The sequence below is a fragment of the Podarcis filfolensis genome, assembly GCF_964270895.1.
Source record: "Podarcis filfolensis genome assembly, chromosome: 5".
NCBI lineage: Eukaryota > Metazoa > Chordata > Lepidosauria > Squamata > Lacertidae > Podarcis > Podarcis filfolensis.
The window spans coordinates 6,659,882-6,687,017 of NC_139608.1; the positions used below are offsets into that span (position 1 = coordinate 6,659,882).

General features: G+C 41.6%; 1 protein-coding gene across 2 annotated transcripts; it reads left to right on the forward strand.

Moving 5' to 3' along the window:
• The first annotated feature begins 6,047 nt into the window (after positions 1-6,047).
• LOC310762205 (cytochrome P450 2J6-like) lies at positions 6,048-26,909 on the forward strand. Of its 2 annotated transcripts, XM_083612892.1 has the most exons (9): positions 6,049-6,686; positions 11,525-11,687; positions 13,468-13,617; positions 14,425-14,585; positions 15,110-15,283; positions 16,802-16,943; positions 19,134-19,321; positions 19,753-19,894; positions 25,531-26,909. In XM_083612892.1, the coding sequence occupies exons 1-9, from the start codon at positions 6,516-6,518 to the stop codon at positions 25,728-25,730; spliced, it is 1,491 nt and encodes a 496-aa protein (XP_083469018.1). In that variant the 5' UTR covers positions 6,049-6,515; the 3' UTR covers positions 25,731-26,909. The 2 variants fall into 2 exon arrangements, with proteins under 2 accessions (XP_083469019.1, XP_083469018.1); XM_083612893.1 differs by lacking the exon at positions 11,525-11,687 and having other exon boundaries at positions 6,048-6,686.
• Positions 26,910-27,136: the final 227 nt, after the last annotated feature.

Below are 27,136 nucleotides of genomic sequence, written 5' to 3' on the forward strand. Positions count from 1 at the left end.
TTTTAGTATGCAAATGAATGCAACCAAACACTGACAAGGGCTCATTATCGAGCCTACCTAGTGGCAGTGAAGGCAGCAAAAAAGGCATACTTTGCTGCCTTCATTGCATCCTTATTATGCCGTCTGGCAGAGCATTTACAGGTTATATTGGGCCTTTTACAGGCTGGCCCAAAGGAGGTGATAGAACCAACAGTAGCTCACTGTGACTTGTTTGCAAAGCATTTTTAAGATAAAATCACTTGCATCCACCAAGACGTTGACTCTGCTGTTATAGCAGATGAATCTCATGGGGTGTCCATGTGGGGTGTAATCCACTGGGAGCAGTCAAGTTCAACATTCCTTTTTTATGCTTTATTGAACTTAACAGAAAGTAACATAGTAACCAAAACAAAGTTGTTTCTCTATAACACAAGATTATAAAAATTTGTTACATTTTGTCACCATCTTCGTAAGGTTCCATTGATTTCCTGCCAACTCCATAAATCTTCAAGTACTTATATGCTTGATGCACTGTTCATCTAAGTTATTGCTATTAAACATTAAGAGATTTATATTTTCTTACATATATCTATTGTAATGCTGAAGTTATTCAAAGGCTGCCACAGATGTTATACTACTACAGTAGGATTTAAGATAGTTTTTATACATGCCCCATTTTTCAATAAATCTTTGATCTGTATATTCTCTAATTTCCCCTGTTAATTTAGCCAATTCTGCATATTCCATTAATTTTTGTTGCCATTCCAACTTTGACGGTACTTTCCCACCTTTCCAGTTTGAGGCTATCAGGATTCTTGATGCCACAATGGTGTATAAAAATATTTCCCTTGCATTCTTGGGTATGTCAGAACCTGAGATTCCCAGAAGGAAGGTCTCTGGGTTTTTTAAGAACGAAACTTTAAACATTATTTTAAGTTCTGTATAGACTACGTCCCAGAACTCACTAATTTTTTTTTGCATGTCCACCACATATGCAATGTCATTCCTACTGCTTCTCCACATCTCCAACATTTATTTGTAACGTAGGGTTAAGGTTAGGTTTTTTTTGTTTGTTTTTTATTTTTTTAATTTATTTTTATATATTTATATTTTTATTATTTTTATTTTTAATAGAGAGAGAGACAGAGAGAGAGAGACTGCGTCAGACCAACACAGCTACCTACCTGAATTTAGGAGACGATACATTTTAGAAAGAGTTTTTACATTTGAGTTTATCAGATCTGTTTCTAGTCTGGAGGGTTCTGCCGCAAATCCCGTTTTTAAATCTGCTTTGAATGTCTCATACAGTTGGTGGTATTGAAGCCAATCAGACAAATACTCTCTTATTTCATCACAGTTTTTAAGTTTCAATTGGTTCTCTTCCTCCTTTAATAATAGTTTATATGCTGGCCAATTTTCTCTCATGTTCTTTCTTTTTACGGCCGTTGCTTCTAGAGGTGATATCCACCACAGTTTTGGGTTCCAACAGTTCTTTATATTTCGCCCAGACCGTATAAAGCGATTTTCTTATGATATGCTTTAAGAAGTTCTTGTGAATCTTGACTTTGTAGTATCCTAAGTACGCATGCCAACTGTATCAGTTGTCATGGCCTTCTAAATCTAAAAGGTCTGGGTCTTGTAATACACACCACTCCCTAATCCAAGTAAAACAGGCCATCTCATAATATAATATTATATCTGGCAGGGAACCCTCCCCCTTTCCTTAATGTCAACCAATAGTTTATGTTTAATTCTTGGTCTTTTACCCTGCCAGATGAATTTGGAAATATCTCTTTGCCATTTTTGGAGGCAGTCTGCCTTTACCTTATATGCTTTTCCCCTTAGAGTTTATTTCTTTTATGTTTTTATCTTCTCTTATTTTTTTGTTCAACACCTCCATAACCAAAATAAATATCAGTGGGGATAGTGGACATCCTTGTCTTGTTCCTTTTCTTATTACGCATTCTTCTGTGATGCTACCATTGATAATTATTTTTGCACGTTGGTCTGAATAAATAGCCTCGATTCCTTTACAAAACTGTTTGCCAAATTCCATTTGTTGTAACATTTTTTTCATAAATTTCCAGGATATGTTATCAAACGCTTTTTCTGCATCCACTAGCATTAATACTGCTGGCTTATCAGTTCTGGTTTCCAGGTATTCCAAAACTTTGATAACATTTCTAATGTTACTTTGCATATGGTGTCCTGGGAAGAAGCCAGCCTGGTCCTTAAGAATGTTTTTCAGCCTTTCTGCGATTATGTCCACAAATATTTTGTAGTCATTGTTTAGAAGAGCAATTGGCCTATAATTAGATATATTTGTCAGGTCAGTTCCCTGTTTAGGGATTAAGGTTATGAAGCTCTCTGACCATGATTTTGTGAGCTTTCCATTTTTTTAGTATATCATTCATTGTATCCTTCAGCGATTGGAATAAAGATTCTTCAAGTTTTTTGTAAAAGCTTGCTGGAAGGCCGTCCGGGCCCAGCGTCTTCCCTATTTTTGTTCTTTTAATGGCTTGTTCTACTTCCATTGCTGTGATTGATGAGTTTAAGGAAATAATTTTCTCCTTTGGTATTTTTGGGAGTTTGTTTTGTTTCAGGTATTCTTCTATTTCTTCATTGCACTCTGATCCTTCTTTATATAATTTCCTGTAGAAGTTCACAAAATTTCTATTTATTTCCTTTGGGTCATCAATTATGTTATCTTCAATTTTAATTTTATTTATGATTCTTTCATTTTGTTTCTTTTTAAGTTGTCAGGCTAATAATTTTCCAGGTTTGTTGGCAAACTCAAAACTCCTGTGCCTTAGGCACTTAATTTTCCATTTGATTTCTTGATTAATGGTCATCGAAAATTGTGTCTGTAATAGTTTTAAGTTTTATTTAATTTGTTCTTTGTCCAGCTTGCGAAATAGTTCTTTTTCATTTCTTCCAATTTCTTCCCATATCTCCATTTTTTCTCTTTAATTTTCTTTTGATGAGCGTTCTGTTGTATGAATAATCCTCTTAGCACAGCCTTGCTTGCGTCCCATACAGTTTTAACGCCTGTTCCTTGGTTCAAGTTATATTCAAAAAATTCTTTTAATGCTACCCTTGCTTTTTGAAGGACAATTTCATCATTTAGCAAATTCTCATTTAGTCTCCATCTGCTCACTCTTCTCTCCGATCCTTTCATCCATACCCATACCGGGTTATGGTCTGAGATTGTTCTTGGCTGCTATATGGGACTGGCAGAAATGACCGGCAGAATCCGAGATCAGGGAAAAGAGACGGCGGAAGAAGATTGGAAGAAATTTAAGGACTGTCTTAGGAAACATTGTAAAATTATTGAAGGTTAGAACGATGTTGATTCAGAAATTAAGTGGTTATAAGCTGTAATGATTATGTGATCAAGAAAAGAAAGGCTAAAAATTATACAGAAATTAGGGGAAGGATTTGCTGAATTGAATTAATTAGAGATTGGAATACAGAAAGGGGAGGTATGAGGAGGTCGGGAAAGTAAGTTTTATGAATATAAGGGATTGAAATTATACCTGTTGTTGTATATGTTTTGTATGGTTTGTATGTATTTTTACTGTTTTTGTTTTTTGGTTTGTTTTTTTATTTTATATAAATTCTTAAAACCTTAATAAATATTTTATTTTTAAAAAGAGATTGTTCTTGGCTGGATTTCCACCTTATTTACATTTATTAATAGCTCTTTCAAGGTCCAAATGACGTCTATTTGTCCCACTGAATTATTAGGTTCAGAGAAATGTGTGAATTCCTTTCTAGTAGGGTATTTAAATCTTCATATATCATTCATACATCTTTACAAGAGGGGGTGGTCCCTGCCTGTTTGAAGGAGGCAGTAGTAAAACCACTCCTTAAGAAACTTTCCCTGGATTCAGAAAACCTAACTAACTACTGGCCAGTTGCTAATCTCCCTTTCCTGAGCAAGGTTCTGGAGCAAGTGGTTGCAGACCAGATCCAGGCGCTTTTGGAAGAAACTGATTTTCTGGATCCATTTCAATCGGGGTTTAGGCCTAGTTTTGGCACAGAAACTGCTTTGATTGCCCTGTATGATGACCTCTGTTGAGAGAGAGAAGGGAAACATGTCCTTGTTAATTCTTCTCGATCTCTCAGCGGGTTTTGAAACCATCAATCATGGTATACTTCTGGACTGACTCTCTGAACTAGGGGTGGGTGGCACTGCTTTACGGTGGTTCCAGTCCTACTTGGTTGGTCGTTCCCAGAGGGTGTTACTTGGGGAATGCTTTTTAGTCCCATGGGACCTTCAGTGTGGGGTTCTGCAGGGCTCAAACCTACCCCCCATGTTGTTTAACATCTACATGAAACCACTGGGTAGAGTTATCCTGAGGTTTGGAGTACATTGTCAGCAGAATGCTGATGACACTCAGTTCTATTTCTCCTTTACATATGTAGGTGAGGCAGTGGAAGTAATGGACAAGGCTCAGGTGGCCTCAGTGGCCCGGAGTGCTTTCCATCAGCTTCAGCTAGTGGCCCAGCTACACCCCTATCTGGACAAGAATAGCCTAACTACCGTTGCCTATGCTCTTGTAACCTCAAGGTTAGATTTCTACAATGTGTTATACATAGGGCTGCATCTGAAGACAGTACGGAAACTTCAGCTAGTGCAGAATTCAGCGGCCAGGTTGCTCACCAGAGCAAGACAGTTTGAGCATATTACACCAATCCTGGTCCGACTGCACTGGCTACAAATTAGTTTCTGGGCCTAATTTTGACCCATAAAGCCTTAAACGGCTCAGGACCGCAATACCTCAAGGACCGCCTTTTTCCATATGACTCTACCTAGACCCTGAGATCATCTTTTTGAGGCCCTTCTTCGTGTGCCTCCTCCTCAAGAGGTCTTGAAGGTGGCAACACAAGAATGGGTCTTTTCTGCAGTGGCTCCCCATCTGTGGAATGCTCTCCCCAGGGAAATTCGCCTGGCGCCTTCATTATACAGGTTTAGGTGCCAGACAAAAACGTTCCTTTTTAACCAGGCCTTTGGTTGATTTGATTGACATCCTATGCCCTTTTAAAATGTGGTAATGTGGTTCTTTTTTCTTTCTTTCTTTTTTGAGGGGGGTGTTAGTGGGTGGCTGTTTTTATTTTGATTATATATATTTTGCTTTTATATTTTGATTTTGTTCTGTGAACTGCCAAGACCTCCAGGTATAGGGCGGTATATAAATTCAATAAAATAATAATAATAATAATAATAATAATAATAATAATAATAATAATAATAATAATTTTTTAAAGGAAGAATTTTCTGGTGCTAAGAGCTGTTTGACAGTAGAAAAGTCTTCCTCAGAAGGTGGTAGACTCTGCTTCCTTGGATTTTAAAGCAGAAGTTAGATGGTCATCTCTCACGGATGCTTTGTTTGAGATTCTGCATTACAGGGGGGTCCTTTCCAGCTCTACAATTCTATGATTCTATTGCTCTCACTCTGCCTGCTTCTAGCCCAGCTCACACAACTAAGCTGTGGCTTTCATCTTTCTTACTACCAGCCATGTGAGGGAGGGGCCCATTCATTTGCCCTCTGGCTCAGAGCAGCGTCCTTTGACAGACTAACAACCACACTTGGTGGTAACTATGACCATTCTCTCACAAAGGAACTTGCCTGGACAATTCAACAATGGAATCCTCCAATAGATTTTAACCTTTGCTGGATCCAGGACCACAGGGATTAGAAGGTACTCAGGCATTATGAAGACTAAACCCCACAAACTGACAACGACAATTATAGTCAATGTGCATATAAGGCTCAGATGAATTTCCTGTTTGTCAAAACACGAACCTATCCAGACATGTAAGCCTGCTCAGACATGTAAAAGCTGGCATGAGTTTTTACTTCTTTTTAACTCATTGTTGAAGAGGCAACAACAAAGCCGCTGGGCTGCCCTTGAGTCCCTGGAGCAAATGAAGCAGAGTCGGGAGGATCCCAGTCTAGGGTGAGGTTTGTCTCAGACTTGATGTTGGGAAAGCCCAAGCTGTGGTGGTGAGGAGTTCCTGGAATGGGAGGTGCTGTGGGACTATTGTGTATGGGGTGGGACAGGGAGATATTCCAGGCAGGGGAGCCTTGATGCCAGTGCACTGGTTCTCTCCATGTCTGAGTGCAAATGAGGGTGTCATTGCTACAAGGAGGAACTGGCAGTGTTGGTATGGAAGCTGCTTCCCCCGCCTCGTAGTTCTGGGCTGGGTAAGAGTAGGGCATTGGCTTGGCATATTTATGCCTGCTGGGTAACTGGTGTGCAGGATTACTTTGAGCAAACAGGCTTTTCAACTACTTGGTTAAAATGTTATCAGGCTTAACTATCTTGATAGCAAACTATCACTAATTGAAGATGCTGCAATGAAATCTTGTCGCTTGCATCTTTGGCTGGGGAGTATATAGCATGCTATTGATGGAGAAACAGCCGCATTTGGCAGCCGTCTCAAAAAGAAGCAACAAACCACAGGAGAAATCACGGTTAACTGACAGCTGTACAAGGAGGATACAAAGACAGAAAGAAGAAGCAAAGAAATGGCAGCGATCTGGGAACTTTTTATTGTTCTGTCCGTGAGTCTTCTGATTCTGCACTTCCTGAAACATGTCTGGTCACGAAGACACTACCCTCCTGGTCCTCTTTCACTTCCTATCATTGGTGGTCTCTGGCGGATCGGGATCATGATTACTCAAGAAACGCTCATTCAGGTACCTTTTCCTAATAATTAATCAGCCGGGTAAGAAGCTTAGCAAGAAGAACTGCAAATTATTTTCTTCCTATGGTAACTGGGGATAAAAGTGTTTTGTTGGCAAAACCTTGTGTCTACATTAATCAATCCAAGGATTTTGGCTTGCTAACAATTCCACCCAATATTCTCTCCTTCTTGTTGACTTCTCCACCAAAAGTTATTTCAAAACCAAGTCCTTTGAGGGGTGGTTGAAAGAATTGGGAAAGTTTAGCCTGGAGAAGAGAAGATTAAGGGTGTGACATGACAAAAGTCTTCAAATAACTGAATGGCTCTTATCCAGATGATGGAGCAGACTTGTTCTCTGTTGCTCAAGAGGGAAGGACTAGAACGGATGAATAGAAATGGCAAGAAAGTAGATTGTGACAAAAGGCTTAAGAGAAACTTCAGAATTGTAAGAGCTGTTGTAAGAGCTGAGTAATAGAACTGACTTCCGTGGGAGGTAGCGAGCTTTATGGTCTTATGTTAGGGATACTGTAGTAGTCAGTGCTATTTTTCTAGAAAAAAAGGAGCTCTCCATGAGCTTCTCCTGTGTTCTTTTAGAATGGCAATGGTGCCCACCTTAGAGGTGTCGGAGCTCAGCTCCTGTGAACTGGTGTGTGGGAAGCCCCGGTAGTAGTCGTAGCCTGCATTGCAGATCCTGTGCTGAGCAAATGTTAGAGCAGATCAGACATGTAAAACCGGTCGACTGCAATTAATAGGCAGATCGTTGGGTAGTTCCTTATCAATCACGGTCGATCTGCGTCCCCCGCCCCTGTCACTATTTTCCTCCTCCTCTGGCTGAAATCCCAAGTAATGCCTCCTGTCTTAGTGTTTCATTATGCATCATGATGTAGCCCCCTAAAAAAAGCAACTGTTGCAACTCCCCCTAAAAAAAGCTCAACAATCCCGGCAACTCTCCCCCCCCCAAAAAAAAAATCTCAACAACTCCGGCAACTCTCCCCTAAAAGAAAGTTCATCAACTTTTGGCAATTCTCCCTAAAAATAGTTCAACGACTTTGGGCAATTCTACCCCCCCCACCCCGCTTCCAGTTAGCCACCACCTTCCACCCACCCACCCCGTACATGCTCCTCCTCCCTCCAGTAACAATGGGTAGATCACTGCCAGTTTTTTATATACTGGGAGTAGTCTCTTGGGAGTTGTACGTGCCTGGAATAAATTATCTTCAAGGCTCTTGCATGCCCTTCTGGCTTGCACTCTTTATAAAGACTTGAGGAATGAGATTATCACCCCTCTTTTATTGTCCATTCCGGGTCACCCAACCACTGCCACAGTGTCCTTTCTTTTGCAAGGTTTTTAGCTGGGGCAATCAGAATAAGATCCACAATTTGATTATTGATTCAAAACCCTAAAATGTATTTTATATGATTACTTTTTATTTCCTATCTGTCAGATGCTATGTAGTGGTTGCTCATGAGTAACCAGACAGGACTCCAACCTGTCTTTTACAGGTTTTATAGTGCAAACTATTTACAGTGCAGATACACAAAGTTCATGGCCGTCTTAGTCACTTGCAGAATCCGGGAGTGGCCCCTTCCGGCTTCTCCCCCAACATAAGAACTTCAGCACCCCAAGCCTCCGCCTCCCCTCCTTGCGTTTCACCCCTCTGCACAAGGTGGGCGACGAAAGTGGCGTGCGTCCCTCCTGGCCAGCCTGGCGAGGTGAGGCGCTGGGGCTCTCAGCAGCATCCTCGAGCCCTTCCCTCGCTTGGCTGGCCCCTTCCCTCTCTTCTCCACTGGAGGTGTGGCTTTTCCCACCACTGGAAGAGGAACTGCTCCTCAGGATTTTCGGGGGCTCCCTGTATACCAACGGCCCCCCTGCCTCCCTCCCCTGTTCTGACGGCAGTCCCCTGACACTATCCTTTCCATATTATATTGTTGTTTTATTGCTATGGCCGATGGCTGACAAAAATAAAGATTCATTCATTCATTCATTCATTCATTCAAGGCTCTTTGCAATTCCATCACATGATGCTGTCTCCTATTGTACTAATGTCCCACTTGTAATTTAATTTGGCACCTTCTAGCAAGCATCCTGCTTCTTGGGGGAAAGTCTCAAGCAATGTGTGTCACAATGATGGAACAGGTGCAGATGGTTCTTCTGCATATAGTTACTTTTTGTCAACTGCTTTGAGGGTTTTTGACAATTAAGCTTTGTATACATTTTATGAAACTAAATGACTGTAAGAAAAAAACTCAAAGCAGTTTACAAAAATATAAAACAGAAAAATGAAGGATCATTCACAACCCTGCTTTAAAACATACAAAATTTAAAAGATAAAAAAAAATTTAAATGTTTGAGTTGGGGCATTGTTTAGCTGGTTTTGGTTTTCCTAGTATGGCTCCAATTGTCTAAAATGATTTAACTGTTTTTAACTGTATTTAAAAGTTCTTAACTTGTATGTTTTTAAATTTGGTGGTTTTGTGGGATGTGCCTGGGAAGAGAGGGTTGTCCCAGCATGTCACCAGCCCAACACATGTGGCAGGTTATACTCTGGACCTTGTTTTCTCAACTGGGCAGGAAGGGGGTGATCTGAAAGTGGGAAATATTGAAATCAGCCCCCCCTTGTCATAGTCAGATCACCTCCTGCTGAGATTTAGGCTTCAGCACCCTTTCCCCTGTGCAAAGGCAGGGGACCTATGTGGATGGCCTGCCCTTGGAGGCTGATGCATCCAATGGGTTTCTAGACAGCTTTGGGGGGTTTTCTGTCCGATTTGACTGGTGCTCCTGACAAAGCCCTGGTCAGCCTCTGGAACATCCAAGTGGCTCAGGCCATTGACACAATTACTCTCTCTAAAGGACCAGGCATGCAGCTTAGGGCTACCTCTGGGTCCTTTGCTGTCACTTGAGGCTCAGGTGGCCTCAGTGGCACAGAGTGCCTTTCATCAGCTTTGACTGGCAGCCCAGCTGCACCCCTATCTGGAACAAAGCTATAAACGCAAACAAAAAAAGCAGTCGGTCCCTGGCGGGGTCTCCAGCCAGTTTAGCCCTCTGAGGCTCAGGGCAAATATACCCAGATGCCTCCCTTCCTTTGCATGGGTCTGGACTGAAGTGGACAGTTTTCTGAAGTGCCAAACGAGGATCCGAACAGTTTTGTGGTCAGTGCACACCTCTACTATTACACACACACACACACACACACACACACACACACACACACGTGTGCATTTCAACTGTAAAATGATGTTGAAAACGAAATATCCAATGGAGATCTAACTTGCAATCTTCCCAATTAATGACCAGTTAATGACCTGTTCCCCATAACGTCTGGTAGTGCTGATTTGGCATTTCCCACGTAATCTAACAGATTACTCAAAAAGTTGTCTCAGAGGACCTTCTCAGTAGTGGCACCCACCCTGTGGAACACCTTCCTGTCAGATGTCAGAAAAATAAACAACTACTTGACTTTTAGAAGACATCTGAAGGCAGCTCTGTTCAGTGAAGTTTTTAATGGCTGATGTTTTGTTATATTTTTAATACTTTGTTGGGAGCCACCTAGAGTGGCTGTAGTGACTCAGTCAGATAGGTGGCATATGAATAATACATTGTTGTTGTTGTTGCTACTGTAAACCTGGATTCTCATTAAGGAAGAAACTATATTGAAAACAATACGGCTTACCAAATGTTGTGGCCATTTACTTAAGAAACACAATTCCATGCACAACTGCATTCTAATTGTAAGATGGAGATGTTGAAAGCAAAAGATCCACTTCACAATCCACAAGATGGCTAAACATGCCCAAGGAAACATGTCTGGGGCTGTGTTATTCCAGAGGCGGAGCTAGCTGCTCTGGGACCCGGAGCGGCTCACGGGGGCGGGGCTAGCCGCCCACAGGGGTGCACCAATGCCGGCGTGCATCCCAGGGGGTTGCACTGGTGGCGGGAGTGTCCCAGGTGGTGCCGCCCGTGGCGATGTCACCCCCCCTAGGGACGGCACCGCCCCCACCTTTCTCTGCTACTGTGTTATTCTCACTCCACTTCTCCCAGCAATGAAGATTCCCAGGGGTACGCTGCTTATCAGGATCCAGTTTCTTTACGTCAGAGACTTATGTCATTTTGTAATATATGCATAGGTGAAAACAGTCAAATCCATTGATCCCATGCTAGATTTCCATGTAAATGTTGTTAGCTTACAGAGTGCAATGTCTGCTCTCTTCCTGTGCCTTTGGTCACAGAAAATGTGTAGAAAATGTAGTCTACTATTCTACACTCCCAATATCTTACCCCTTTTCCACAGGCTAGTGGATGGTAATCAGGACAAGACATTTCCCCCAATAATCTCATAGCTTTCTTAAACTATTAACTTACTGTATTTACTCAAGCCTAATGCACCATCGAATCTAAGGTGCACCTTATTTTTTGCAGTGGTAATTTGGCCAAAAAGGGTGAGCATTAGATCATTCTGGTCCCATTAACCATCTCCTAGCTAAACTCCAAATTTCACTAATGGACTGATTGTCACTTAATGCACTGTTTTTCTGGTTGTGAAGAACCTTGTCAATATCTCCCCCCACACACACACACACACACCTGTACTGTTCTAATTCTATGCAAGAGCAAGGCAGGCAGGGACAGGAAGGGGGTGTTTGCTTCAAATGGGTGTTTGGAAGATGGAATGACCCAGAAGAACAAAGGGAAGGTGATAAGGCAAGCAATAGGAATCTGACAGGAACAGAAAACTAGAGGAAAACTGCGCACAGCCAGAAGCTGGAGTGGTGAGGAAGGCTGTATTCAATGCATTAACTTGAATTGATCTGCTTGGTTTGAATGTGATATTTCTCTTTTGATCCAAATGGCAGATAGCAAAGCAATATGGAAATGTGTACTGTATATGGGGAGCATATGTACCAACAGTAGTACTATCTGGATACCAAGCAGTGAAAGAAGGCCTTACAAACCATTTCGATGACCTGTTCGACCGACCAGTAACCCCATTCCTGAAAACTGCACTTAAAAAGAAGGGTAAGTTTTTGTGAAGAGTGATGGGTTTGAAAGACCTTTTCTCCAGAGAAATCACCAAGCAAAAGAGAATAATGCTCTGAATGTTTCCATCATCTGGAGCTTTCTCCAGCACATGAGCTCTTGAAAGTAGCCATTGCACCACATTTGTCAGCGATGTCTTTATGCACTGAGATTACCACATCATCCTTAGTTTATATAGTCTCTTACATAAAAGCCAGAAGTCTACAAAAGTGATGCAAATGTGGAAGACACAGATTATCAGGAGGTGCTCAAAGAGGAAGTTTTGCTTGCTTGAAAGGAAGAAGTGACTGATAAGGAGCAGAGTAATTGAATGTACATGAATCTGGGGGGATACCTAAAAGAATCCAGAGTAGGTGGTTGTAAGGAGGATAAACGAAGGTAGTGTGGGACTTGTAACTTAAGTTATCCTTTGGGAAATGACTGTGGAACACTGAGTTCTTGAACCTGGCAAAGCCCTATAGTAAAATCTGCATACATCCTGAACAGTGTTGATCTGCCTGTTTGCCAACTTGGCAAGCCATCAAAGAAAACTGATGACGTTTGGGCCAAGTTGCCTCAAAATGTCAGCCAAAAGGTGCAGCTAGGAGCCTTGAGCTGAGTGACATCCATGTGCTCCTAAAACATGTGGCTCCTGGTACTTTTGGATAGAATCTATGGATGATAGGTCAAGTCCAGCTTGAAAACATGTTGATGGAGAAACACCTGTTGCCTTCAGTGGCCATGGCATGGGCTGCTAATTTAGAACAGAGGCACAAGATGTGCACAGGTCATCCCACTGAGGGCTCTCTCTCTCTCTCTAGAACATATAAGGTTGTAGTCAATATTAGGCATACTCAGAGTAGACCCACTGAAATAAATGGGTGTGATGAACTTGGGTCTATTAATTTTAATGGGTCTGCTCTGAGAAACTGGATACAGCCAGTGTTTTTCCCCCCTGGAAAATTGCCAAGGTTGCAGGTTTGATCCTGCATGGGACAGCTGCATATTCCTGCATTGCAAGGGGTTGGACTAGATGATCCTCAAGATCCCTTCCAACTCTACAACTCTATGATTCTGTGATGTCCATGAACAAGTGAAGGCAGTGGCCCAAGCAAACTGGAGTTAGTAGGCCCAGGGTCTTGGATGGCAGGCCAAGAGAACCAAGGTGCAGATGCAGGGCCACATTAACAACAACAACAACAACAACAACATTTCTACCCCGGCCATCTGGCTGGGTTTCCCCAGCCACTCTGGGTGGTTTCCAGCAAAAGATTAAAAATACATTAAAACAAAAAATACATGTAGACTATACAAATTGCTTCAGAGAAGCCTTTGAGCAACTGGTAGAGCTTTCTTGTCAAGATGGGTGCCCAACCCACTGAGTGCTGCATCTGGGCAGCTGTAAGGCTGCACCTCAGCATTAATAATAATAATAATAATAATAATAATAATAATGAATTTATTATTGATACTCCGGCCATCTTGTTGCAGTACCAAGTGGAACTCCCAGCCCACACATAGCATGTTTAGTTGCTCTGCCTCACCTTAGTGTTGCTGGACCTGTCCCCAATGAGAATACATCAGGGGTAGGTCAGATGTCAATGACATATGTAGCAGTACTTGTCAGTACAAACAGGAGGCCCAGAGTTCTGCTCAGCCCTGTCAGTGAGCAGCCCTCCAGTTCCTGGAGGTTAGGGGGACATCAGAGGGCAATGCCAGACAAAACACTTCTTTGTAACACTGTAAGTAATATTTTCTCATTGATTCTTGATTGTCTTAGGCATGGTATTTTCAAACGGTCGTATCTGGAAGCAGCACAGACGTTTCGGCGTGATTACTATGCGGAAGCTGGGGCTGGGGAAGAAAGGTATGGAGCACCAAATAGAAGAGGAGGCCATTGAGCTTGTGAAGATCTTTGCGCAGGCAAAGGGTATGTGATACTGGATAATGACACTGGATAATGGTGATGGATTTTGTAAGAATCAAGCTTGATACCAAGCTCTGCATGTTTATGAATGTTTGTAAGGTGATCAGCAATATTTAGCAGTACAGCAGACAAAAAATAGCAAACCAAATGACAAATTTTCAAACATCCATTAATTCTACAACTCCGCTCCTTGTCAGCTCTGAATTGTTTTATTGAGGTGCTAATGGTGGCCATTAAAATTCAGTGGAATTATTGAGGGGTTGGCAGCTTCCCTTTTTCTTTCAGTAGCTGCTATCAGCTGGAAGGGAGAGAACAACAGATGGGAAGTTGAGGTGATGTTTGTAGGGGGAAAACTAAGTCTAAGCAGAACTGGTGTGTGCTATCACTAGTGGAGAGGGGAACAAGATGTGGGAGAATCAGCTGAGGAAGGTTAAAGGGAAGGAGGAAACTGAGCAACTACTATTAAGCTCCAGGTATGGTGGTGAGAAAGGGCTTTCAAAGACTCAGTAACAACCACCTCCAAGTCTTGCCAGCAGAGTCCCATGCACATTTACTCAAAAGTAAGTTCAATTAGCCTTATTTCCAGATAAATTTGCACAGTATTGCACCCCAAGCACATTTTGGATAAGAGGCTAGCTGTTTCTTTGCAAAAAAAAAAATTTTTTTTTTTCAAAATGCAAGAGCAAGCTGAGTTAATTAGCATTTTACAAGCTTCGTACAAAATGAGTTCATGCAAGGGCATTTCAAGAAAAAGAAAACGTGTGAATTAATGCAAGCCTCATCAATATCTGTAAATAACTTCATTTTCAGGACATCCATTTGATCCATCACTGCTCATCACAAATGCAGTTTCCAATTTAATATGTGTTTTGGCTTTTGGGTACCGATTTTCCCTCGGAGACGAAAAGTTCCAAAAAATGATGGAAGGTGTTGATTTTTGCTTAAAACATGGAGGTTCCACAATTCATTGTGTAAGTAATTTTTTTTCTGATGGGTGTCAGAGAGGCCTTCACCACCATAAGTATTCACAGAACTATTCTGGTACTACTCTTAGAGTAGTATGTCACAAAGGGATTCAAAGCAGACTTGCTAAGCACTGGACTAATAACCTCAACTCACACACTAGAAAAAACATGCCTAAATAAGGATAGTAGTGAGTATTAAGGGAGGTAGAAGTTAGCAGGTGCAGAAGCCTACTAAATAAGATTAACCTATTGATATGTTTGCCTCGGACTTCATCAGATTTTGGAATGTGGACCTAGGTAGGCAGAAAAAAAATTTCCCAGCCCATTTTAGAGAGTTTGGCTTAGGACAATGGGGTGTTTTAATCTGTGCTCACTATCACACAAGTGTACCTACTTCTCAGGGTTGTTTTGAAAATAAAGTGGGCGAGGGAGATATATCACACTGAACCGCTTGGAGAAAATGTGAGATTAAAATGTATTGCTAGACCAAATCATGAGAGTGACAGGTTTTGTTTTCTTCTTCCCTGCAGCTGTATGAACTCTTCCCATGGTTGATGAAACATCTCCCAGGGCCTCACAATAAGGCATTTTCTTCCATAGAGCTAGTACATTCATTTGCAAAGGAAGAGGTGGAAAGGCATAGAAAGCAGCAAAAGGATGAGCCTCAGGATTTCATTGATTTCTATCTACTTCAAATTGAGAAAGTAAGTATCCAATAATAGCTCAAGACACTTTAGTGCATGAAACGAAGCAAACCTGGTTGGATTTAGCGGAAGTCCAACACCTGGAACCGTCTTGCTGCACCATTTAGACACACATTCCTGGTCTCATCTATGAATTCTGAAGGCAGAATCAGAATTCAAAATGACCTTAACAGATTGAAAAACTGGGCCCAAATTAACAAAATGAATTTTAATAGGGACAAATGTAAGGTTCTGTGTGCTATGTGATCATGATTATGAAGCCCAGCTCCCATACTTCTGAGGATGAGTGGCTATTCCACACATGATTCTGTCCTACAACGATGGAAAAAGATCTGTTACATGCCACCACAATGTCCACAGCAGTGTGAGAGTCCAGGGGTCTAGGACTTTACCCAGGGTCTGTGCATCCTTTGGAAATGTGGCACAGTGGAGACGGTGGTATCTTTATGGTATATGGTTTACACATATATACAGCCTGAGCCTGCCTTGGAGAGGTTCAGAGCATTCACACCCTAAGAAGGCCTTGCTTTTCCCATAGATACAGTTCTGGATTCAAACAGAAATCAAACATGCTCCAAAACATCACTCTGGCCCCCTCTATAGCTTGCTGACTACCCAAGATTTTCCTCCTTCACATATCAGGCAAACTGCCGTCCTAAAAACTACCAGAAGCCTTTTGTCTTACTAACTAAAACCAGGGCCTAGGGAGGGGCTTTACCCATTTGAATTTCTGGCAGTGATTCTCCTAATGATCTCCCTACTTTTTCTTCGGTTCACAACTCAGTCTTTACCAGGCTTTGTTTCCCTAATGACCCACTGTCACAAGGCAGGGGTTCAATGCATAGCACAGTTTAACCCCCAAATTGTGATTAGTTCTAACTTTTATTGGACCCAGGAATTTAGGATGTCTCGCACCCCACAAGCTCATATCAGATCTATCTATCTATCATTTATAAGCTGCCATGTAACATTATGTTCTTGGGGGAGAACTTAAAAGCAAGTCCTATCAAAATGAAAGATCCCCCAATCCCCACCCTTCACCCCATCACCTCTCATGCTGTGGGTGCTTCCCCAATCAGTTTGATTCCATTTTTGGGGTAGGAGAAGACTGGTTGATGAATGGTTTTCGGACAACTGAGCTGCAAAGCTATTCAGAAGTGTAGGAAGTCCCAGATCTGCTTTGAGAAACGTTGTTAGTGGGGTGATTTGATTTGGAAACATGATAACTTTTCCCAGATCACCCCAGTTCACCTTGTAATTCTGTGTTTTCTTTTTATTACCTCTTATGGTACATGTCTTCAGAAGAAAAGATCATTTCCTGTACCCTTTACACTGTAATGCTGTTTTAGATTACTACTCCAATCCATGACTCTGTACAGATATCTCCCAGTACACTCACCTGCAAAACATATTATTAGGTGTTGCAATAGGAAGACACCCCCCACCCCAAGGTCAGATAGATTTTGTGTGGCCTGTAAATAATTCCAACATTTCACCTTTTCCCATTATCGTCAATAGAGCAAGGATGACCCCAACTCTACCTTTGATGAAGAGAACCTGGCAGAGTGTGTTCTTGACCTCTTTATCGCAGGGACAGAGACGACTGCTGCTACTCTGCAATGGGGACTGCTCCTCATGGTGTCTTATCCAGATGTTCAAGGTGAGGGAGAACTTTGCAATGGAAGCAAGCACCTCCCTGGATCCCTGTAGGGAAGAGCTTAGATTTATCTGCTTTTTTAGTAGTAGGTTGTGATTCTTCCAAGGTTTCATAATGGGTGGATGACAAATATTCATTCATATCTGACAATCAACTAAAATGTATATGTATGTATTTTTAAACCCACACAAAACACTTCAGGCCTAATAACCTATCTTTGAAGTTTAATTAAATAGGTGGGACATGTTCCAAGGAAATTTTTTATGGCTGTTTTGGAAAGGCTCAGTGAACTGAAAATATTTGATCTATATCTGATATGCAAATGTAGTTTCTCCTACACTTGGCCGTATATTAGAAGCGATCATCAAAGGCATTCTCAACTGCAACAGCTTGGTACATTAAAATCAAATAGATAGAAGTTCAGTCTCCCCCTGGGCATCTAGCACTTTGACGGTATTTCTGCCTACTCCTCATTTATTTATTTATTTTATAACCCATCCCTTACTGAACCAGTCCATACTTCACCTGTCATACCAATTTCCACTGAATGAATCAATTTGGGAAGCCTGAGTGGGAAAAGGTGGGCCAGATGGATTTGGCAAAAATGGTGCTTGTTGTGTGTCAAGTAAGCTACGTGGGTGTATAATATGTATATTTAGCTGTCTGCAGATTAATACTACCTATTAGAATATATGGGAACAGAGATTCTGTGCTGACTTGTCAACTGTACTAGATTAGTCTGCTGGGATAATGTTATTGCTTCTATGCAGAATGTTCAAAAAGGTGCTAAAATGCGTCACCACTTGGATAATGAACATCTCTCAGAGGAAATACACAGAGAAGGGCTTCAGGTGGCAAACTTAGAGCGTGAGTAGGTTTTATGGAGAAAGGCAGCCCCCAATGTTCTGGGCTCCTGAGCCAAAGAAGTCTTGGTCTGTGTTCTAATGTCGGCTATTGTCATCAACAACGTAATTTTGTCAGTATCCCCCCCCCCCCCCGCTTCATTGGAGGCTCACAGCTGCCACTCTGCGCTTTTTACATTCTTGAGCCTCATAAGGGAAAAGGAGGGGAGTTCTATGATCAGGATGGGGAAAGCACAGAGCTCTCACCCCTGCCATTTTACCTTTTTACATGGAAAAGGGAGGGATAGCTACTAAGGATAGGCCTCAGTCCTGCTGTTAGGCTGTTAGCCATCTTTTCCCCCTTTCCTGCCCTGTCTCTCTGAGGCACTGAGAGGAAAAGGCAGGCCAGAGTTACCAGGCCGCTGCTGGTAAAATTCCTGAGGTAAAAAAAAATGAGGAGAGGCCCCAGGGGACTCTGTGGGGCACCTTCACTCCTACTTTAGTATCTGTGGGCTCTAGTTGTAGCCAAATGCCATTTTGCTGCTTCTGCTGCTGCAAGCTGCTTCACCCCTGCTGCTCCTGCCACCTCCTTGGGGTTCTTTACATGGCGTCCAAAGATGGCAGCCGCAGGAGGGTTGGTTGGCCCTCAGACTGACTGAGGAGCGAGCGCCATCACCAACTCTCCTCCTCTGCAACGTGCTTGTGCCTGCTTTGCAGATTTCACCACAGAAGCATTTGTGGGGCTGCAGCAGAAGGCCTTGAGGCATGGCTGAGCAGGGCATGGTGTGGGTCGCCACAGTCGCCAAGCAACCACTTTGCCCTACTCCTGGCCAGGAAGAAGACAGGGGGAAATGGGCAGCCATATAATTGTGCCAACTAGCCCTCTCCAGGGTTTCAAAGAAGGAACACTCGCAGCCATTGACGTAGCCAGGATTTTTGTTGGTGGGGGCAGGCCTTTTGTTAGGAGGGGGCAGAACCTCAGTTAGCTATTTATTTTTATTTATTTTTATTGCTATAGGGGGGCATCTGCTCCTACCTGGTCCCCCTCCCTGGCCCCCCTTGGCTATGCCCATGCTCCTAGCCCTGACTGGAGATACTGGGAATTGAAGCTGGCACCTTCTGCATACAATGCAGATGTTCTACCACAGAGCAATAGACCTTTTCCACATGCAGCTGCATTTACTTAATTGTTAACTTCTTATTTTCAGGATGCTGCCAGCATATACCAATGAGCCTCACTTAATTTACCAGGGTCTTCTCACCCCACCCTACACAGCTTGATTATCAGAAGCTTCTCAGATTTAAACCAGGGTATTTTAAAATAAAGCTTCATTTCCCACTTTTCCTGCAGATAAAGTCTACAAAGAGATGGAAGATGTTTTTGGTTCCTCGCTTCCCATATGTTATGAAGATCGAAAGAAACTGCCTTATACCAATGCTGTGATGCATGAAATTTTGCGTGCAAAATATCCCTTATTACTTGGGATTCCCAGACGAAGTGCAAAGGATATGAAGATGCGTGGTTTTCGCATTCCAAAGGTAGGAAACATCTGTATATTTTGAGAGAAAACAGCATATGATGGTGACACTTTGAATTAAGCATCCACATGTGTAATGCAGAATCTGAGGAACTAGGGGGGAAAACCCTGAAGGTTAATAAACTGTTACGATAATTATAAGCCAGAGTCTGATTGTGTAAGCAGTGTGGGATGAAGCCCAGATACTTAAAACATAACCAACTTTATCAAGATTAATAACTTCCCTTCACTATATGATGGCTTCAGAATCCAGTTTAATTATCTTTTTCAACTGAGTCCTGGTTGACATCACTGTGTTGCCTGGGGACAATGACGATACAGTCTTCCCATAAATCTACTGCGTGTGTCAGCCAGCCAGCTCCTAGTTTTTCAAAACCATTCTGAAGTGTGCTGGTCCAGATGCATTCTGAGCCAACTGTTTCTTCTTTTTAGGGGACATTTGTTATTACAGATCTGCATTCTGTTCTCGTTGATCCCACACGATGGGAAACACCTGAAGAGTTCAACCCACACCACTTTTTGGACAAGGATGGAAATTTCAGGTCTAGAGAAGAATACCTGCCATTTGGAGCAGGTATGCACAGAAATAATTTACAGTTATATTTAGTAGCTTGCTTCAAAGAAACTGATGGTCAAATGTGTGTGAACAAATACAAATGTGCAGGCACCATTCTAACTAGTTGCTTTGTGGGTAATGAATCTGCTCACACTTTTCACTGTTTTTAGCTAAAGACTACTAGAGGGCCAGTGTACCTGAAGGAGCATCTCCACCCCCATCATTTAGCCCAGACACTGAGGGTCAGCGCCGAGGGCCTTCTGGTGGTTCCCTCACTGAGAGAAGTGAGGTTACAGGGAACCAGGCAGAGGGCCTTCTTGGTAGTGGCGCCCGCCCTGTGGAACACCCTCCCATTGGATGTCAAGGAAATAAAAAACTATCTGAATTTTGGCAGACATCTGAAGGCAGCTCTGTATTGGGAAGTTTTTAATGTTTGATGTTTTTTTAAAAAAATGCTTTTTATTAATTTTTAACATAAATATACAATTTTGATCCAAATTTTCACAAATTCCATACTTTTGGACTTCCTTCAACTTCTCTGACAATCATCCATATTTAACTCTTGCTTACGCATTTCTTCTGTTCTCTATTGCCATAAGTCCCCCCTTCAATCATCCATTTTCATTTAACAATATACCTCAGTTTTTACAGTGCTTCTTTAAACCCCACTAGCGTTGTTTGTACTTCACATGTACTTTCCAGGTATTCCACAAATTTCCCCCAGTCCTCGATGAACTTTTGGTTTCGAAGATATCTAACTTTCCCTGTTAACTTGTCCAGTTCTGCATAGCCTGTTAATTTCATCCTCCATTCCTCTTTCATCGGTATTTCCTCTTGTTTCCACTTCTGGACCAGTAGAATTCTTGCTGCTGTAACTGCATATTGAAAAAGTTTATAATCCTTCCTTCTTATTTCCTTTCTTGTAATGCCTAAAAGTAGGGCTTCTGGTTTCTTAACAAATGTATACTTCAACATTTCTTTCATCTCATTATATTGTGGAGTTTGGAACTGACAGGGTTAAAACTCCGTGGTGTCCTGAATCTGGGAGGAGGAGCTTGTCGCAGAGAAGTGACTCACAGCGTGTGACTGCATTCAGACTTACTTTCACTTCTCACTGAGCAGCCGCTCGGCACAGAGGCTGCGTGTGTGCTTTTGGAAGCACGGGAGAAAATGCAAGAAAGCTCCGATGGAGTGTGACTGTTTTATGGCTTGTAAATAAATGCTTCTAGAGATAAGAACCGAACTGTCTCTGGACTTGATTTATCCCTCATCTCACACGGACCCAGGACCGCTGCGACTCTGCTCTCCTGCCAGGTCAGCTTCTGAACAGAGCTGCGCAAGGGAAGCGCGACTGGATGCAGGGGTTTTATTTACGCAAATATATATCATCTCCCATAAGCTCTTCACTTTCTTACACTCCCACCACATATGATAAAACGTTCCTTCTTTTTCTTTACATTTCCAACATTTATTACAGGTTTTATACATTTTTGCTAATTTTACCAGTGTAATATACCATCTATAAAACATTTTCATGCTATTTTCTTTTAACGCCGTACATGCAGTAAATCTTAAGTTTTCCTTCCATAATTTTTCCCAGTCATCAAATTGTATATTATATCCAAAATCTCTGGCCCATTGTATCATTACCGTTTTAACGTCTTCATCTTTCGTATACCATTCTAACAATATCTTATACATTTTTGACAGAATTTTACAATCATTGTTTATTATATCTGTTTGAAACTTTGAATCTTTTTCCATATACCCACTTTCTTTGATATATTTTTTAAACATTTCATTAACCTGAAAATAGTGCAACCAATCATAAACATGATCCTTAACTTGTTCATATGGTTTTATCTTCCATTTACCTCCTTCTTTAATTATTAAGTCTCCATAAGTAATCCAATTACTTCTCATATTTACTTTCTTCACAGACATAATCTCTAACGGAGATAACCAATGCAGAACTCTTGGTTCTAATAGGTTTTTATACCTATCCCATAATGGACCTTGGAATATGTGGCTCCCAAACCCTTTGTGTATTTTCTTCTTCTCACACCATAAATACGCGTGCCATCCAAATCTATTATCAAAACCTTCAAGGTCTAATAATTCCTTACTTTCTAATTTTATCCATTCTTTCAACCAACAGAGACAGGCTGCTTCATAGTACAATTTCAAATCTGGCAGGGCGAAGCCTCCTCTTTCCTTCACATCTGTTAATAACTTAAATTTAATTATCGGCTTCTTGCCCTGCCAGATATACCTAGATATCACTCTTTGCCACTCTGTATAGATTGATACCCCCTTTATTATGGGGATAGTCTGAAACAAGAATAACATCTTAGGAAGGACGCTCATCTTTATAGAAGAAATTCTACCCCAAAAGGATAGTTTCGGTCTGCCCCATACTTCCAGGTCTTTCCTTATTTCGTTCCACACCGGAATATAATTGTTTTGAAATAAGTCAATGTTTTTGGGAGTTAGCCAGATTCCCCAATATTTTACCTTTTTCACCACATCTATCTCTGTTTTTTGTTGCAATAATTCAATCATACTTTGGTCCATATTTTTCACTATTATTTTGGTTTTCTTTTTCTTTGGTTTTCTTTTCTTTTTCTTTCTGCTACCATTCCAAATTGCTCCATCTCCTTCAATACTTCTATTACACCTTCTGTTGGTTCTTCAATTGTTATTACCAAATCATCTGCAAAGGCTTTCACTTTATATTCATTCTGGCCAACTGTCACCCCTTTTATTAAATTATTTTGTCTAATCGCCCTCAGAAGGACCTCCAGGACCGTTATAAATAACAATGGTGAAAGTGGACATCCCTGTCTAGTTCCTTTTGTTATTTTGATATCTTCCGTAACAACATTGCTGACAATCAATTTTGCTTTTTGCTCTGTGTATATATAGCTTTAATCCCATTAAAAAATTCCTTTCCCACATCCATACATTCTAAATTCTTGAGCATAAAATCCCAAGCAATGTTGTCAAAGGCCTTCTCTGCATCCACAAACATTAAGATAGCTTGCTTTTCATTCCTGGCAGTCAGATATTCCAAAATATTTATTATGTTTCTTATGTTATTTCTCAACTGTCTGCCAGGAAGAAAACCTGCTTGATCTTCATGTATAATTTCTTGTAAGATCTTTTTCATTCTATTCGCTAGAATCCCTGCATATAACTTATAATCTGTATTCAGAATCTTGTTTGGGGATAAATGTAATGAATGCTTCTTTCCAGGTTTCCGGGATGTCCCTTTCTTTTAAGATATTATTCATGACTTCTTTCAACGGTGTCGTCAACACATCTCTCAATTCTTTATAGTATCTTGATGTGAATCCATCTGGTCCTGGGGCTTTCCCCCTCTTCAATTCTTTTATTGCCTCCTTTATTTCATCACTGCTTATTGGGGCGTTAAGTTGTCCTTTTCTTTCTGCCGGGATCTTTTGCACCTTTTTTTCTTTCAAGAATCGTTCTATTTTCCTCATATTGTTCCTCTCTTTATTCTTATATAGTTGCCTATAAAAGTCTAGAAATCCTTTTCTAATACCTTTTGATGTTTGATGTTTTATTCTGTTTTTAGTGTTCTGTTGGGAGCTGCCCAGAGTGGCTGGGGAAACCCAGCCAGATGTGCAGCGTATAAATAGTATTGATAATAATAATAAAATTTAGACACACACAGGGTGGGATAGGCACCAGAGAAAAGCATTCCTCTTTACCCAGGCCTTTGGCCACAATAATCTATGGCCTGTTAAATGTGGATGAGGGGAACTGTTGTTATGATTATTTTATCATTATGCTGTATATTATTATGTTGTGTGTTGTGGTTTTTTATTATGCTGCATAAATTATGTTCTTAATGTTATACACCAGTTTGGGATCTTAGGATAAAAGGTGGTATATAAGTTGAGTGTTGTTGTTGTTTGATTAAACAGTGAGAGGGCCATGGAAGGATCACATGTGGTTTAAAAATCAGGCTGTGGTCATAGTTCTGAGAGTGTGGGGATTTAACACTTTTCTTCCATGTCACTTTTCCAATGTGAATTCCCCTTAAAAACACTTTTTATGCCTTAGAGCAGGGATAGCCCTCCAGATGTTGGACTACAGTGCCCATCATCCGACTCTTGGCTATGCTGCCTAGAGCTGGATAGTTCAAGAACCAGAGGGAACCACATTGACTATACATCCCATGGAGCAACTGTCAGCTCTTGAAGAGAAATTCAGTTTGGGGAAATGGTTTAGAAGTAAAGGGGTTAAATCCTCAGCTCCACCAGCCACACAGCTGCAGTAAGAATTGGAGCATTTGGTTCCTGTGCTTGGTTTTTTTGTGGTTTTTTATTTATTGGCAAAACAATATAGAAAAAAGAATGGATCAGTTACAAACCGTAGCTCTGCTGTAAATTGCATGCACTTCCATGTACAGAATATTTTTCTCTGCATGGCTACTGCAGGAGCTGAGCCCAGAACAAACAGCTGCTCCAGCCTCTTTCTCTCTTTCCATCTCTTCATTTTTTTCTTTTTGTTGTAGCTTCTGTTATCTCCATCACTGTTGGACCTGGTAGCTGCCACTATTGGCCACCAGGTGTCTGCTCTAAGATTCACATACAGGCAATGTGTGATTAAATGCACTTTTATTTATTCCTTCTCTTATGTCCTTCTGGCAGTAGTTAGACCTGCTTTCTCAAAGTACTACATATAGTGATACAGCCATGACCTGTATGCTCCATATCCAAATGCTCACGCTGCTTTCAAGCATAGTCTAAGGAAGTTAGATTAGCCTCAACCAGAGCCAGGGCCTTCTCAACACTGGCTCCGGCCTGGTGGAATGCTCTGTCTCTTGAGACCAGGGCCCTGTGGGATCTGATCTCTTTCCGCAGGGCCTGTAAGACAGAGTTGTTCCACTTGGCCTTTGGCTTAGAATCAGTTGGATTCCCTCCCCCTCTTTCTTTTTCCTTTCTCCTCCTATGAAGAGATTGGTCCCTAATTGTTTTAATGTTGTATCTTAATTTTTTTAATTGTATTTTAATCAACTTGTTTTTATTATTGGTTGTTAGCTGCCCTGAGCCCGGTCTTGGCTGGGGAGGGTGGGGTATAAATAAAAAATTATTACAGTGGTACCTCAGGTCAAGTACTTAATTCGTTCCAGAGGTCCGTTCTTAACCTGAAACTGTTCTTAACCTGAAACACCACTTAACTAATGGGGCCTCCTGCTGCTGCTGCGCTGCCGGAGTCTGATTTCTCTACTTATCCTGAAGCAAAGTTCTTAACCTGAAGCACTATTTCTAGGTTAGCGGAGTGTGTAACCTGAAGCGTATGTAACCTGAAGCATATGTAACTCGAGGTACCACTGTATTATTATTATTATTATTATTATTATTATTATTAATTATCATCATTATTATCTTCCTTTGGGAACTGCAGCCACTCAAGGTTAGCTTTCAGTATTTCCTGGAGCAAAGCCAGGACCCTCAGGATGTCAGCCCAGAGGATTAAAGGGAGGTACTTTGGGAGTAGCTGTTTTCCAGCTTTTTGTTGCTGTTGTTCTGGCTAAAACTACTGGCTGAGCAAATCAGATGAAGTGGAGAATAGATGGAGTTGGTTATGACTCACTTGCTGCTTCCCCCTTCTTTCCTCTGCAGGGGCTCGAGCCTGTGTGGGAGAGCAGATGGCCAGGATGGAGATATTCCTCTTCCTAACCATCCTTTTGAGGGCATTCCGCTTCCAGCTGCCAGAAGGAGTGAAAGAACTCAATAACAAGCCTGTTTTGGGGCTGACATTGCACCCCCACCCTCACAAACTCTGTGCTATTCCCCGCTGCAGTGCATCAGGAAGCACATAAAAATAATTGCCGTGGTTTGTTTATTTATTGTCATAAATTTCTCCATTATTATTATTATTCACTTTGACTGACATTCTGTCCTTGGCTTTCGCAGTTCTACTATCATTGGACCAATTAAAATATCCCTCATTTGCAGCAGGGGCAGAGTTAGTAATCTTTGATAATATGGCACTCAGAGCTAGGCCAAAATTTGGCACCCCCAAACAGATATTCTCAATTATGTGTCTTCTCAAATTTGTGCCCCCTCGGCTCAGTGCCCTGTGGAAGGGAACCTCCCACATTATTTTTATTTATAATAATAAACCCCAATAACCCCCCTCCTACAAGCTCATTTAAAAGGTCATAGAATGTTTAATCAGCCAAAGGCCTGGTTATAGAGAATTTTTTTTCACCTGGTGCCTAAAGGTGTATAATGAATGTGCCAGCCAAACCTTCCTGGGAAAAACATTCCACAAACAGGGAGCCACTGCAGAAAAGGCCTGTTCTCATGCTGCTGCACTCTGGACTTGTATTGTATTGATTTGTATTTGAATTGGTATTGCTATTTGGTATTGGCAGTCACGAAATTAAAAGACGCCCGCTTCTTGGGAGAAAAGCGATAATAAACCTAGACAGCATCTTAAAAAGCAGAGACATCACCTTGCCGACAAAGGTCCATATAGTTAAAGCTATGGTTTTCCCAGTAGTGATGTATGGAAGTGAGAGCTGGACCATCAAGAAGGCTGATCGCTGAAGAATTGATGCTTTTGAATTATGGTGCTGGAGGAGACTCTTGAGAGTCTCATGGGCTGCAAGAAGATCAAACCGATCCATTCTGAAGGATATCAGCCCTGAGTGCTCACTGGAAGGATAGATCCCAAAGCTGAGGCTCCAATACTTTGGCCACCTACTGAGAAGAGAAGACTCCCTGGAAAAGACCCTGATGTTGGGAAAGATGGAGGGCACAAGGAGAAGGGGACGACAGAGGACGAGATGGTTGGACAGTGTTCTCGAAGCTACCAGCATGAGTTTGACCGGACTGCGGGAGGCAGTGGAAGACAGGAGTGCCTGGCGTGCTCTGGTCCAGGGTGTCACGAAGAGTCGGACATGACTAAACGACTAAAGAACAACAACATTGATATAATATGTGTATATTGGACTTTTGTAATTGAAAATTAATAAAAAAAAAATTAACAATTATCTCAGGGTCTGGGTCAGTTCATATAGAAATAGACAGTCCTTCAGGTATTGTGGTCCTGAGCCAATTATAGGTATAGCCAGAAACTAATCTGCAGCCAGTACAGTTGGGCCAGGATTGGCATTACAGTGGTACCTTTGGAGACGAACAGGATCTGTTCCGGAGCACTGTTCGCATCCTGAAGTAAACGCAACCCGCGTCTGCGCGTATGGCGATTCACCGCTTCCGC